The sequence below is a fragment of the Metarhizium robertsii genome (assembly GCF_000187425.2).
Source record: "Metarhizium robertsii ARSEF 23 chromosome Unknown MAA_Scf_5, whole genome shotgun sequence".
NCBI lineage: Eukaryota > Fungi > Ascomycota > Sordariomycetes > Hypocreales > Clavicipitaceae > Metarhizium > Metarhizium robertsii.
The window spans coordinates 3522589-3536255 of record NW_011942193.1 but is presented as its reverse complement, the minus strand read 5'-3'; the positions used below and the strand labels follow the sequence as shown (position 1 = coordinate 3536255).

Below are 13667 nucleotides of genomic sequence, written 5' to 3'. Positions count from 1 at the left end.
AGCGTCTATTCTATGATCTTCCAGCCACTGTTTGCAAAATCGAAAAATTACAAAACCTGCGTAGATGGTTTACTTCTTTTATTGTGCAGGTTCAACAGCGGTTTCATCTGCTTCAAGAATATCGTCGTCTTGGCCTTCGAATTCGCCGGCATTTCCATACTCGAGCTTTTCTTGTTGGGCGATAGCTTGAGCCGAGACTATTTCAGCCAATCGTTTTAAACGAGGAGTTTGCAGCCCTTGTGGGTAGATTAGCTCAAGGCAAAACATAACGCGAGTTATTAGTATAGCTTACAAGATGGGGTGTAAGTCTCGAGCGCAGTAATCGCTCGAGGTTCTGCAATCTCGTAGGGTCCGCTATCATCCATATCAACTGCCTGAAGGAGCAGTACATCACTCTTCTCAGTCACTCTAGAGGCAACAGCCTTCATGATTTCTCCATTAATAGGCTGTTCGTAGTCTGCGACTAGGTACTGGTTTAGCAACTTTTGGATTTGGTTTGGTGAGAGCCTAGAAGGGTGTTAGCCATGAGCAATGCCAACCGTTTTCTTGGTTTAGAGCAACAGCAGCACATACATCCAACATATGTCCTGGATTATTTCAATGTCGTTTAGAGTAGCTTTCTTGAGTTGAAGGAGTTTTGTTGCTTGCTAAGCCATAGTAAAGGATATCAGTAAAATGTTCATCGCCAAACTTTGTTTATCCGAAATCAAACTAGCTTACCATCAAATGCTCAAGCTGAAGCGTGCCTTCTGGCATATCATGGCTCTTACACCACTCCTCAATGCGTGTGATGTTATAGTTGATTTGCAGGCCTCGCTTCCATGAGAGGAAGTTGCGGCGCATGAGCAAGTCATTGAATGCAGTAACGCCGACAAGGCGAAGAAGCTCCGTGATCGTCTGTGTAAGAATAGAGTCTTCCAGGTAGAAAGCCTTCATGGCCCGGAAGACACTGTTGAGCAAGCTCAATAGATTGTCCATGCTGTATGCTGGGGCAGAGTTGGACTGCAGAAGCTTGCCCAAAAACCTATTGCTCTCATTGGTGATGAAACCAGGAAGAGATTGCGATTCAATGATAGCTGGGATGATCATCTTGTGCAACTTTTTCTTCAGGACCTTCATCCAAGTATGGTAGATATTGAACTCCAAGCTCTCGAGGTCGTGCTTGACAATTTCAAGCAGGCGGTCATATTCGTAGTTATCAGTCTTCTGTGTCTCGTACCAGTCTTCAGCAAGAAAAACGAATGACAACATCTCGTGAACGTTGGAAAGCCAGAATGCACCAGGGTTGATTGCCTCGTCCCCGTCGTGTTGCATTACCTCCTGCTGAATGGATTGCATCACATTTGCTAGGAAACGTTCTGATTCCTTGACAAACCCATTATTCCACATCTCAGAGGTGACTAGGTTAATGAGGTAGGAGGGGAACAACACTTCTTTATCGGAAGGCGGAGGGGTTGAATTTGGTGAGGGAATTTTCAGGTTGCGAATCAAGCCCATGGTCACCTCTTCGTTCAAGCCATCCTCGTCGGCAAGAAGCGACTCTAATTCCATTTCAATGTTATCAACCCCAGGAATATACGTTGTACCGGACAAGTTCTGCCGATGAGCAGTGTTTGTGACAGCCATGGAGACTGGGCGAGGATTGTAGGCGGCACTGAAGCGATCCAAATCTCGGGGCTCAGCTCCGGCACTTCTACGCTTCGGCTTTTTGGAGGCAACGAGGTTAATGAGTCCAGTACCCGTCGATGCTGTCGCCGGGGTTCCATTGGCGAGATCTCCATTGACAGGAGCGGTTCTCTTGGCCACTTCCAGAGCGTCACGCAGAGCGTCAAGCTCTTGTCTGAGACTGACATTGTCCTTTTCTCTGTCATTGCTCGTCTGCTTTGCAGACTCCAGTTCTGTGTTTGACAGGCGTAGTGATTCTCTTAAGTCACGCTCCTCTTCTTGCATTCGTTTAATATTTGCTGTTGACTCATCGAATGCCTGCTGTAGTTTCTTCATCTCCTCCTCCATTGCCTGTAGACGCGCAACTGCGATACCCGCCTGGTTAGCCTCGGTCTGCAGCTCCTTCGTTCTCGCCTCAAGTGCGTTGTGTCGATTCTTCCACGACTTGATCTGACTTTCGTAGTTCTCAACTTGTGCCGCAAGGTTTTTGTTCTTTTCTTTCATCGACCCCAAAGACTGAGTAAGTTCAACAACCTTGTTTTCCAGCTTGTACGAAATTTGCTTCAGATCGCGAGCCTCCTCCCGAATCTTCTTGTAGCCTCGTCTCGCAAGCTTACCACGCCACAGACTTTGAATCAACGTCACTTTTCGACGATACTGGCGCCAGGACTGTACTTGTCGACGGGATCGCCATGCCCGCTGAATGACGAGTGCGGCGTTGCCCACCCTGGTCTCCATAATCTGCTTTCGTCGAAGATAACCCTTGGCTGCTGACTCGAAGAGAATCATATCCTTTCGGATAGCCAAGAACTTCTTTTGTTCTTTCTGGCCTCGCCATACACGTTGAATTGTAGTCGCTGCTCTTACAGTGCGGAGCTCCTGTGCCTGTCTTCTAGCAATATATGCTCTGGCGGCAGACTGAGAACGAATAACAGATTCTCGGGCCTCCAGATATCGACGACGATAGTACTTCGCTCTCAAATTCTTCTGAATGAGAATGGCACAGCCGTTCAGTCGACTTGTTCGTAGATTCTCCAGGAACGCAAGCATGCCAGCGCGGAAGAAGATCTTGGTTAGACCCAACTGATACTTGTCCAGCCCTTTGCCAGTGCTTGTACCCAAAGCCTTTGTCAGAATGGCATTGGCCATTTCGCGAATCTCTGCGGTCCACTGATCAGAATGCACAAGCATGTAATATCTGAGTGCAAACTCTTCATATGTCCACCTGGTAGGATATCCAGCGCAACTAATGCGAACGGTCTCCAAAACGCCACAAGCACGCAACTGGCTTAAGACCATGGGGCCTTCAAATTGCCACGCTGCCTTGGCCTCATTAGGCTTGATACACCGAATATAATGAACGTCTGTATTGTTGATTGTATTCATCAATTCAATGAGAGAAGATCGGAAAATGCCCCCCAGTGTAGGCTTCCTGTTAACGGCCACCCCGATTTTCCTACCACCGGCGGGCTTCACAGCATTTGAGGAAGCAGAAGCAACATCTTTTTCCCTGACAGCTGAGGCAGCATCAAGCACTTGTTTCAGAAACGGGTTCGTAGTAGCCCGGAGTACTGTCATGTGTTCATCCGGCACAGTATCTCGATTCTTTTCAATGAAGCCCTCTGATTCGTAGGTTACATCGATGGCGTAATGACAGACAGTGAAGGCGGATTTTCCAAATCTAGGCTTCTTGAAAAACGTGTGCTGCTTGTCTGTCGCAAAGTTATGGTGAAGCTTTGTAACAAACTGTTCATCCGAACCCATGGGCAATCTGGACTCTTCGTCCAGGAGGGACAAGATGCCGAGTTTACCTTCAATGAGGTCGATACATGGCTGGTTGTCCGAAAAGTCAATGAATGTCCAGTCAATCTGTTCTTTTAGATATTCTTCTTGTTCCAGCTTGAACACGTGTTGATTGAATTCTTGTTGCAGCTTCTCATTGGCGTAATTAATACAAAATTGCTCAAACGAATTTTTAGCAAAATGTTCGAATCCGTAGATATCCAGGACGCCAATAAAGGATTTTACACGGTTGAGAACTTCTTCTGTAGCCAGACTACGGTTGATAATTTCCACTAGCCAGTCGAACAAGCTTGAGTAGATGAATTTGGCAACCGAATCACGCACAACAATGGCCTGAGCTTGGCTCAAATTTGATGTGATTTTCTCGCCTCTAGTGATTAGCTGTTTCTTGACGATCCATTTGGCGAATTCAGGCGCATCGACTCCGAGAATGGCACAGGACTTCTCCAGCGACGGCTCTGTTGGCGCAAGAACGCTGTCGGTTCTGGACGCTGTGATCTTCACATTACCAAGATGCAGCAAACCAGCCAGAAGCTTGAAAATGTCATTTTGCTGAGCCTCTGATACGCCAATCGTCTGCAAAGATTTCTTGGTAGCCTCAAACTCAGCTTTGTCATCCACACCGTCAATAGTAGGACAATTGCCTTGGTTCAGATACTCGAACTGCTCAATGGGTAGGATATCAAGATCCTGGCGTTGGCTGTCAGAGGCACCGGCGACAAGCTGGTAAAAGATGTGGTAGTTTCGCTCTTTGAGGGGTTGAAAGACCAGACGCGATCGTTCTAGAAGGTACGTTCTTATCTTGGCACCGATAATATTCGTTTTTTCGTCGAACATGATCTCAATATATTTGCCAAATCGCGAGCTATTATCATTTCTTGTCGTTTTAGCGTTGCCGAAAGCTTCCATGATAGGGTTAGTAGCCAGGATCTGCTCTTCGGTCTCGCTCATGGCTTCAGGACCACGTTTGGAGCGGGCTCCTGGGTTTTCGGGTGATTCTCTGGTCGCGAAGTACCGCATAATATACTTGGCGCTCACAGTCTTCCCGGCACCCGATTCGCCAGACACAACAATCGTCTGATTCTTGTTATCTCGAATCATGTCTCTGAATTAGTGCTTGGCGTTAGTGCGTGTGATGCCGTAGAGCAAAGATATAGCATATTCGTACATGAAGGCCTCTTCGGCGATGGCAAAAAGATGCGGAGCTTGGGTCGCCCGCTGTTTCCCAGCGTAGACTTGTACCATACCCGGTACATAAAGGGAGTCGACTCGAGCAAACGGATTCGTTGCAATGAGGACAATTCCACTGTAAGTGTAGATTTCCTTCTGTAAATATCGTAATCTGATCGCTTGTAACACTACGGATAATATCAGCTTAATATTCGATATTGGTGAACGTCTCAAAATCCCAGTCGGCTGTCGTACCAGCAGGTTCGTTAAGATGGGATAGATTGGTAAGGTCATCGCTGGCTTCCAGCATCGTAGGGTTCATCAGGGGCGGTAATGATGCATGATTGCCGCTTTGTAAGGCATCGACTGGAACCTCGACGGTCTTGGTCTAACGGAAGGGAAAATACCGGTAAGCCAAGGCCTTCAATAGAATTCTGAATGCTCCAATGCTGGGGAACAGATGACATACCTCGCCATTATCAAGTTTAAAAACAAGTTTTGCTGTTGAGCCGTCAATGTCTTTGCTGACCAGCTCCGAGGCTACCCAACCCTCGGCAGCATCAGGCTGCCACGCCCTCGTGCCAACGTCGTATGTCGATGCCATAGGGAGGACTACCAGGCAAGGCGCTGGTTGAGAATCGACAAAAGACGGTGGCGTGTGTTATTAGGAATGTTAAGAAGGTGACTTGGGTGATGGTTCTTTCATGGACGGAGGATACTTCAAAGAAGCTCCCTGACGTCTTGAGCCACTTGGATACAATAAAGGGGGGCGGGTCCAAAATACGGGGCAAGCTTCAAAATGCCAGGACGGTGTACGGAGTACAGGGACCGATAAAGTCCAAACGCAGAGAATAGGCCCAAAGTCCAACAACCCTTTGGAAGGGTAAGCGACCTGGCATAGAGTTGAAAGTACAAAATGAAATCTCAACAGGATACCAACAAGGAGTTCGGTGAAAGCTACTAAAGTGCAGGTGGTAAGCCAGCGATTGTTACGAAATAGCAAAACCACCAATCCGCAACGCCCTTCCAAACTTCTCCAGATTGGACCAGGCCCGCCAGGGGTTGGGTGGTTGGTGGCACTGGCACTGGGCACTCGGAGTCAAAGTCTGGGTCTTGAAGTCCGCTCATTAATGCAGGGGCTTAATGCGCTGAGGCCCCGTTTCTCAGGGCGCATTGTATCAGATCGTCTCGCATGTTGTTATGGTACATTTCGTAAACGTACCGCTATCGACGCCTGTGGTCAATATGAGCGATTGTTCTGCTTGCTACCATCTGAGGGCACCTATGTCCTGAGCACTCTAAAGGGAGTCTGGGCACCAGACAGTTGTTTGTGTTCGGTCCTCGCACACACAGGCGCTCTTTCCTCCTTTGAGTAAAGATCGGGCATGCTCCTTCGATGCTCGAAAGACCTCCATATTGTGGCGCACACATGAGTCCCTAGCAAACAAAGGTGCTGGGGACTACCTACCTAGGTAGGTAGGTACTTAGGTAGGTCTGTGCGAGGGTCGTCACTGCACCTGTGCATTTACCTCCCCATCTGATAGAGAAACAACATTGAAGTCTCTCTACCTATAGTGGGAGGCTATAAGTATTGTAGGCCCAAAGGCTTTACCAATACATACCTAGGTATGTACCAGTCTCTATATAAATTTTCTATCACTATATTTTGTCTCCGAGCGGGGCGCTTGTCTTTTAATGTCAGTGCCCAATTGTGGTGGCGTGTCCGTGGACACATGCCCAACATTTCGCCCTCCTGCATTACTATGTGTACGGAATTAATTCTAAAGTTGACAGTCATGGACCTCAGAGCACTTCATACACTCCAAATCCCAATGAGACTTAAAGTCAAGAATTCCAGCACAATGTCACGTGTTATGCAGTTGGACACGCAGAATTATTAGCACAACTCGAGGTTTTCATTGGCAAATTGCTTTTACGGTGTTCTGGTACTTTAACTCGATGGGTGTGCAGTATTACGGAAGAGCATATTCTGGAAATGCCAGTAGGAAGTATTCGGAGCTTTGAGTATCTTTGCATGCTCACTGCATTGCAATCCTAGTAACCTGGCCAGCTCTTCACCAGCACCGTGGGAATCTGAAACAAACCCCGATGGTCATTAAAGAATACTGCGCAACGAATACACAGTACATATAGCTACCTAGGTAGTTATATCAGGCCTCTGGGACTTGAAGCAGGTTGAAATTCAGGGGTCTAGTGATTGTCCACAGTGTTCATAATCTGCCTGTCGAGAAACCACCGTCCAAGGTTCGTTAAAAATTGTCATGAAAGACATAGCACACAATAAGGGGCTTTTTTTCTATCCTCAATTGCAAAGATTTTAGTTGTTCATCACTCTATGCTGAAGTTGTTGTTGAGCTCAACTGTACGAATTATGCCAATCCATTACCATCACTTTTCCATAATAATTCCCAACGCCAAATGTGCAACCCTAGCCTAAGCATGACTGTTCCTGCAACTCAGAGCCTAGTTGCCAATCATCATGGCCCTCATCAGGCATCAGCACGTTGAGTGCTGCAGCCCATATGTATCTGTGGACTCCTCAAATCTGGACATCTAATATAACACCCGCGTCATAATACATGCTAAAGACACATCGACGTTAGTGATTGGGCATGGGTTGATTCGATCGCAGAGATACGTACAGCTCAGTGCTTCTAGACTTTCAGTTATATCCTTGATTTCCTCGTAGCGAACATTGCTGATATCCGCCATCAAGTAGGCAACCTTGTGACGTCATGTTAGACAAGCACTAGACCTATATATCGGCAAGTTTGACTTACGTCGCCTTTGCTATCACTGATTTGCTTATCAACATTGTGGTCGCCGAGGATTTCGTTAACTATGGAATAGGTTAGTAGCCACCTCTGAACCCAGACAGACATCATATGTAGGGTAGGGGGTGTATGTTCGGCTTACCTTTGCGAAGCACACCAGGGACATTGCGGTGAATGTAAATGACCTGGAAGGCAACAAATGTTAGCCAAGGACGAGCACAGGACAGCGAACAAGAATTACGATGTATTCAGACAAGGCATTGCTGAAATACGGGGAAGACTCCTTACCCTGGCATGATTTGGTTCATCCAGCGTCAAAGATCTCAATTGGGCCTCAGGTAAGTTCACACTTCCGAGTGTTATGCCCTGGTTGATGTAACGAACAAGAGCGTCCGCGACTTTTGAAATTTGAACAAGTCAGCATCATGACATTGGAAACATATTGCTATTGGAGTGCTCACCTTCGATACCAATTGCACGCTGTGCCTCCTCTGTGCTACCGCCAATGTGGGGAGTAAGTATAATGTTATTCAGAGATCGGAGATCTTCTGCCCAATGATTCAGGTTGTTATTGAAATAGTCACCATTGGCAGCCGGCTCGTTGGGATATACATCAAGGGCAGCTCCTGCAACCTGTCCAGATCGCATTGCTTTCACCAGAGCCGGGATGTCCACAACAGTGCCTCTACTGGCGTTGATGAGATAGGATCCGTTCTTCATCCTTTCGAATTGAGCCGTTGAAATCATCCCTCGAGTCTCCGGAAGATCGGGCACGTGGAGTGTGACAAAATCTGCCTCTTCCAGAAGGTTGTCTAGAGCTGGAACTTGGCGGGAAGTACCGAGCGCCATCAGGGTAATCACATCATAGTAGATCACATTCATGCCCATGGCCTCCGCGAGAACCGAAAGCTGTGAACCAATATGGCCGTATCCGACGATACCTATGGAAGCTGGTCAATATCCAAAGCACAGGAATGTCGCATTACTTCGATGCAGCAGCCGTGGAAAAAGAGGCACCGTATGGACAAATGATAATCGCTCCGCATATGTTTTCTTACCTAGGGTCTTGCCTCGAATCTCCCAGCACTTAGCGCTAACCTTGTTCCACGTTCCACGATGCATCTCAGAGGAGCGATCGCCCAGCTGACGTGCAAGGGTGATGATCTCCGCAACGACGAGTTCCGCAACGCTACGAGAGTTGGCAAAAGGTGAGTTGAAGACTGCGATGCCGTGGCGAGCAGCGTATTCAAGATCGACCTGATTCGTCCCGATGCAGAAGCAGCCAATGACCAGAAGATTTTTGGCTTCTCTCAGCACGCGCTCGTTCAATTTCGTCTTGGACCTGATACCGATAACATGCACATCGCTGCGAAAATTTGGAGTCAGTGATTTTAGCCCTGGGTAGATATTCGACCAATAGCGGTTTCCGCTGAGCAGAACTCACCGAATTTTTGCAATCAATTGATCCTCAGGAAGAGAAGTTCTGAGCGCCTCGACTTGATAGCCCTGTCCTCGAAGAATCTCTTGTCCGGTGGTGTTGACATTTTCTAAAAGGAGAATTTTAATATCCTGTGTATTGAAAGGTTTGAGCTGTTTCGGTGCGCCGCGATGAGCTAATGCCCCTCCCCAACTAGACGGCGGAGATTGGAAAGTGGCCGTTGGGGAGGTCGACAAATTGTTCGGGTCCCAGCTATGAGAGACCGTTCTTGAAGTCACTGTATGAATATCGACGGGGGGCGTCATGGCGAAATAATCTCAATACAATAACTCTGTCCGAAAAGATCAATGTCGTAACAATAGAAGAGAGGGTAAATGTTTGGCGGGGTAGAGCATGTTACAGTCTGGTCGGAAAATACGTAGGTATTTAAGCAAATTTGAACACCAGCTGGGGCTTCGGGGGGCAGCCAGGTGCTCAAAGTACCAGACCCTAGTATGTACTGAAGTACTCCGTACCAGACTTACTGATGACTCGGACGGAGCGCGATGATTTGACACGGCCGGTCGCGCCGGATCATGTTGTTAAGCTCCTCCAGGTCTGGCGCCACTCCTCTGAGTGTCCAAGTCGGAGACAAACTAGTTGTGGTTACCCTTAGCTATCCCCTTGAGGTAATTCCTTCAGACAAGACCCTGTATTATGCATTCACCCTTGTTGTAAGGTACACTACCCTAATGGCGCCCATAAACTTCATACCACTACTTCTAAGTACCTAGGTACTTAAGTACTTACGATTAGGTCGGCTTAAAGGTATGTACGTATAATGTACATTGAAGTAGACCCGGCAGTACTGTATGAAGTAAGTACGTGCATATTATGAAAGTGGGTGGATGATGTAGCCATTGCAGAGAGAGACTTTTCCATCTTGCAACAGCTCTCTCCCATCTTTTTGTCTACTAAAATCAAGAGTCACTACAATACGAAAGCGTAGTTCGAATTGGGGCATGAAGTAGGTCGTCAATTTATGAACATTATGGCAAAGTGCCGTATGACTCGTGGGCTAGAAGACTTTAAAAAAAAAAAAAAAAACCTTTAATGTTGCTCAACAAGGTTGCGTGATCCAGACCCCACAAGAGGCTAGGTCACTGAGCGAAGTGAACTCCTATTGGTGCCCCGTCAACCCGTCTGTCCCGTTTCTAGATGTACATTAAAGAAAGACCCCTTGCACTCGAGACTAGTGCTCCGATCTACGGACATCGGAACATTAAAGCAAGAAAATGCGTCACAAAGGGTGAGACAAGGTTACTTGGTACTACCAAGGAACGTACATATGGTCCCTTCATTGCTAGCGTCACGCCTGCCTGGTACCCTCCGGGGGCGCTCCTTGTGTTCAGAATACCATTTTCTTCGTGAGGGATAGTTCTATCGCTGCGTTTTATATGTTTTTACAGAGCACTTTTCAATGATGCTCTCAATTTGAGGTGTCTCGTTTCTGTCCAAATATATAAAGCCATATATAATATTTCTTTATTACTATATATCCGATTAAATAGTTGGTCAACATATTTCAGCGAATTCTGGTTGAAATGGCTTGTTTTCCCAAATGGCTCTAGCCAAAAACGCGCGATTCCCCTTCCAGAAGTACCGCTCCAACTCCACGCGTCACTGGCTGCGGGCTCCGTCCGGAGACATAATCCTGCATGTACTTGATTCAGACCTTTGGACGGAGTTGACGGGTTTGGCCAGCATGTTAGCTGTCGATTCGACGCGGGTTCGATCACCGTTGTGGCTATTGAATTTCATGCATATTGCCTTCGTCTCTTCGAAGCGGGAAATACCTAGCACATTTTTTTGGACGAACGAAGGGGCTGATTCATTACACTTACCCAGTGTATTATCCTGTGATACTCCTGCTAGTAGCGTAACATTTTATATATTGGAGCTCATTCTATTCGATTAACATATATCAGTACGCGCAGTTGTCTTCCAAGATCGCAGAGCCAAATGAGACAGACCCCTGTGCTTCTGCTTCTGCTCCGATCCAACAATAGGTTTAATGTTGCTGGGTCATCCCACGCCGGGTCATCAATGTTGTACAATGCTCTTGCCGAAGTATGGAGCTTGGTTGCGATTGCAAGTAACCGTCACTGTCTTCCCAAAGAGAAAGGAGCATATCTGCCGATCATCATAAGCCCCCTTGTGTCTATGAAATCAATTCAAAGCCCTCCGAACTAATCCGTAAGCCTCCATCAACCGATACACCAGCATCATATTCGCCCTCTGCGACATTCGTTACAGGCAAGCGTGCCGGTCGCCATATTATTTGGTCATGCAACTGACCAGCCCAGTACTTCACACTGGTGGCCAAGACTATGTTTCAAAAAACAAAAACAAAATAAATAAATAATAGGTCACACAACTATCAGTCTCTTAACATCATAGTTGCTCAGCTTTGCTTGCACTCAGCAGCCTCCTGTTTGGGCTTTCCGGACTCATCCTGGTAGCACTTGATTAGATGACTGATGACCCAAGGGAAACCAGGTATGCAAACTTACTTCCTCATCAGACTCTTCGTCCTCGTCATGATCCTCGCTCATGTCATCCTCGTCATCGTCCTCGTCATCGTCAAAATCATCGCCGTCCAAGTCATCCTCATCCAAGCCGTCCTCGAAGGCAAGAGCTTCACCGGTAAACCAATCAATGGCGCGAGGAATAAGTTTCTCCTTAATATCCTCACCGAGCTGGTAATCAAGCTCCAATCGATCTTCGATATCGGCCACGGCCTCTTCGTCCTCTACATCGTCATCGTTGGGGGCTTGTGGTGGCGAGAAGAAGTTGAAAAACGATTCAGTGGGAACCGTTTTCTTCACGATACGGGTCTGGTTGGTGTCTGTTTCATTGTTAGCAATGTGATTCACGCAAAGTATAGATTTTGGGCCATACTCTTGTTTCTCTGCTTCTTGGCTTCGACACGTACGGTCAAATCTTTGCCAGAGCGCCATTCGATCTTGTCACCCTCTGCATGGTCGTAAATAAAATCACCGCCATAACCGCTCTCGTTCTGATAGAAATAAGTCTTGGTGATGGATTTGTTTGTAAAGAATTCGTTCTCTGCAAACTCGAAGATGAGACGGAAACCAGGCTTGTCAAGATATTCCATGCGAATATCAGTCAGGTGCTTGAGTGCGGTCTCATCGCGGTCGGTGATCATTTCGGCGAGCGTCGTCTGGTTCTTCATGGCCGATAACCAGAACTCGGGAATGCCAGCTACATCCTCGGGAACATCGTCCTGCCTCGGTGCGCTCTCATCGGTTGTACCTGAAGGATTAGCCTGGAGCTGTTCATCTTCATCGCTACCAGCCTTGACCTCTTCCTCGGTCGGCTCCGTCTGGCCATTGACAATGGCGGCACGCTTCTCGTAGAGCGGTGTGAACTTGGCGAAATATTTCTTCTCCAATTCCAGAACTTCTTTCTGGAACTCATCTTCGAGCTTTGAGTGCTCATGCTGGACGCCACGCAGACCAGCAACTCGGCGGCGAACAGCCGGGGGGAGTGACTCGATATATCCCGAAGAACGACCAATAAGCGAGCCCAGGCGGCCCTGAATCATTTGGACCAGTTTGGGGTTCTGGGCGAAAATCGCTGCGGCAGTGGCGCGATCCATGTCCTCTATATGGGTGGTTAAACAATCAACGATCGAGGGCTGAATTTCAGGTATAGAAGATTACCTTCTATGATACTAGCCACGCCAGGTTGCTGAGCGTGGGAAGAGATGGGCGCATTGGTAGCTGGTGTGTTCTGAGGCGTACTGGAGGTGGGGTAATTAGTTTGGTGGGAGACAGATTGTGCTTGGGCAGAGATTACTCACGGGGCCGTCAAGTCGGGTCGCTTGTTTCTGATCGGTTCGGCCATTTTGCTCGCTGAGCGGAAACACGATGTGTTCTAATAGCAAGCGGGCTTTGTAGATGGTGGGAGAGCGAGGTTTGTGAAGGGGCTGTGGAGGATGAGGAAGGGGAAGGTTGAGACGAGTGAGCCCGCTCTTTTGGCGGTTGGCTAAATTTCGGTGGGGAGGCCAGCGGGCAAAAAAAAAAAAAAAAGAAAATTGGGCGCGGTGTGGTCTGGTTGGAGCTTGTTGGGCCAGACCCGAACAGACCTAAACAGGCAGCCCAGTCAAAATCCACCTAGGTAGTACCTAGACTTAGAACTCGACTTCTTAGGTCACTCAGCAAACAGTCGAACATTCGAGTTGTGGAAGGGAAGAAGGAATCGACGCCATATTTCCGAATTTGGAGCCCTTTCCACAATCTTCGCATGGTCTGACAGGCCGCCTCACTGAGAACAACTACGGGTGAAAGCATTCATACGTACGGATTTACCTATAGAGAATTCACACCGTCATTGTTGTCTCCGCCACTTGTAGACCCGCCGGCAGGACACACATCACGCCCCAAGCCAGCCTGGGGATGTGTATGCCGTCCGCTGACGGTGTGATATATGCTATGTATCTTGTCTACTGTGACCACTAGGTATGCAAGCTGCAATGGCATGTTGGGGTAGCAACGTACTGTTCAAGGCCTCTCTGCTCGCAGTGCCCATATCATAGACGATCAAACTAGTGGTATCGGACGAAGGCTTCTCCTTACAAAGGTTGAAAAAAAAGCACGAACTACAGGGTAGTGCCTGGGAGCGGGCAGTTGGACAACTACCTAGTACCTAGCTAGGTTCACATGTGCAGGTATTCGAATAATATCGTACAAACTTTACTTGACTCGACGCTGGCTAACAAAACAGACTACAGG

The 13667-nt window shown here is 47.7% G+C and overlaps 3 protein-coding genes across 3 annotated transcripts; all 3 read right to left on the bottom strand.

The window, feature by feature from the left end:
* Positions 1-78: 78 nt before the first annotated feature.
* MAA_06844 (Myosin head, motor domain protein) lies at positions 79-5242 on the bottom strand (the record flags this gene model as incomplete). Its single annotated transcript, XM_007824842.2, has 7 exons — positions 79-236; positions 293-507; positions 574-647; positions 721-4573; positions 4637-4826; positions 4894-5026; positions 5108-5242. 7 exons carry the CDS (start codon positions 5240-5242, stop codon positions 79-81), a joined length of 4758 nt encoding a protein of 1585 aa, XP_007823033.2.
* Positions 5243-7212: 1970 nt separating this feature from the next.
* Positions 7213-9176, bottom strand: MAA_06843 (D-3-phosphoglycerate dehydrogenase 1; the record flags this gene model as incomplete). The annotated part of the gene is made up of 8 exons (XM_007824841.2): positions 7213-7241; positions 7302-7383; positions 7440-7498; positions 7576-7618; positions 7722-7831; positions 7895-8383; positions 8492-8799; positions 8878-9176. The coding sequence occupies 8 exons, from the start codon at positions 9174-9176 to the stop codon at positions 7213-7215; spliced, it is 1419 nt and encodes a 472-aa protein (XP_007823032.2).
* A 2138-nt stretch (positions 9177-11314) lies between these two features.
* On the bottom strand, positions 11315-12780 carry MAA_06842 (Nucleosome assembly protein (NAP); the record flags this gene model as incomplete). Its single annotated transcript, XM_007824840.1, has 5 exons — positions 11315-11365; positions 11424-11758; positions 11812-12537; positions 12597-12676; positions 12737-12780. The coding sequence occupies 5 exons, from the start codon at positions 12778-12780 to the stop codon at positions 11315-11317; spliced, it is 1236 nt and encodes a 411-aa protein (XP_007823031.1).
* Between the last annotated feature and the right edge of the window lie 887 nt (positions 12781-13667).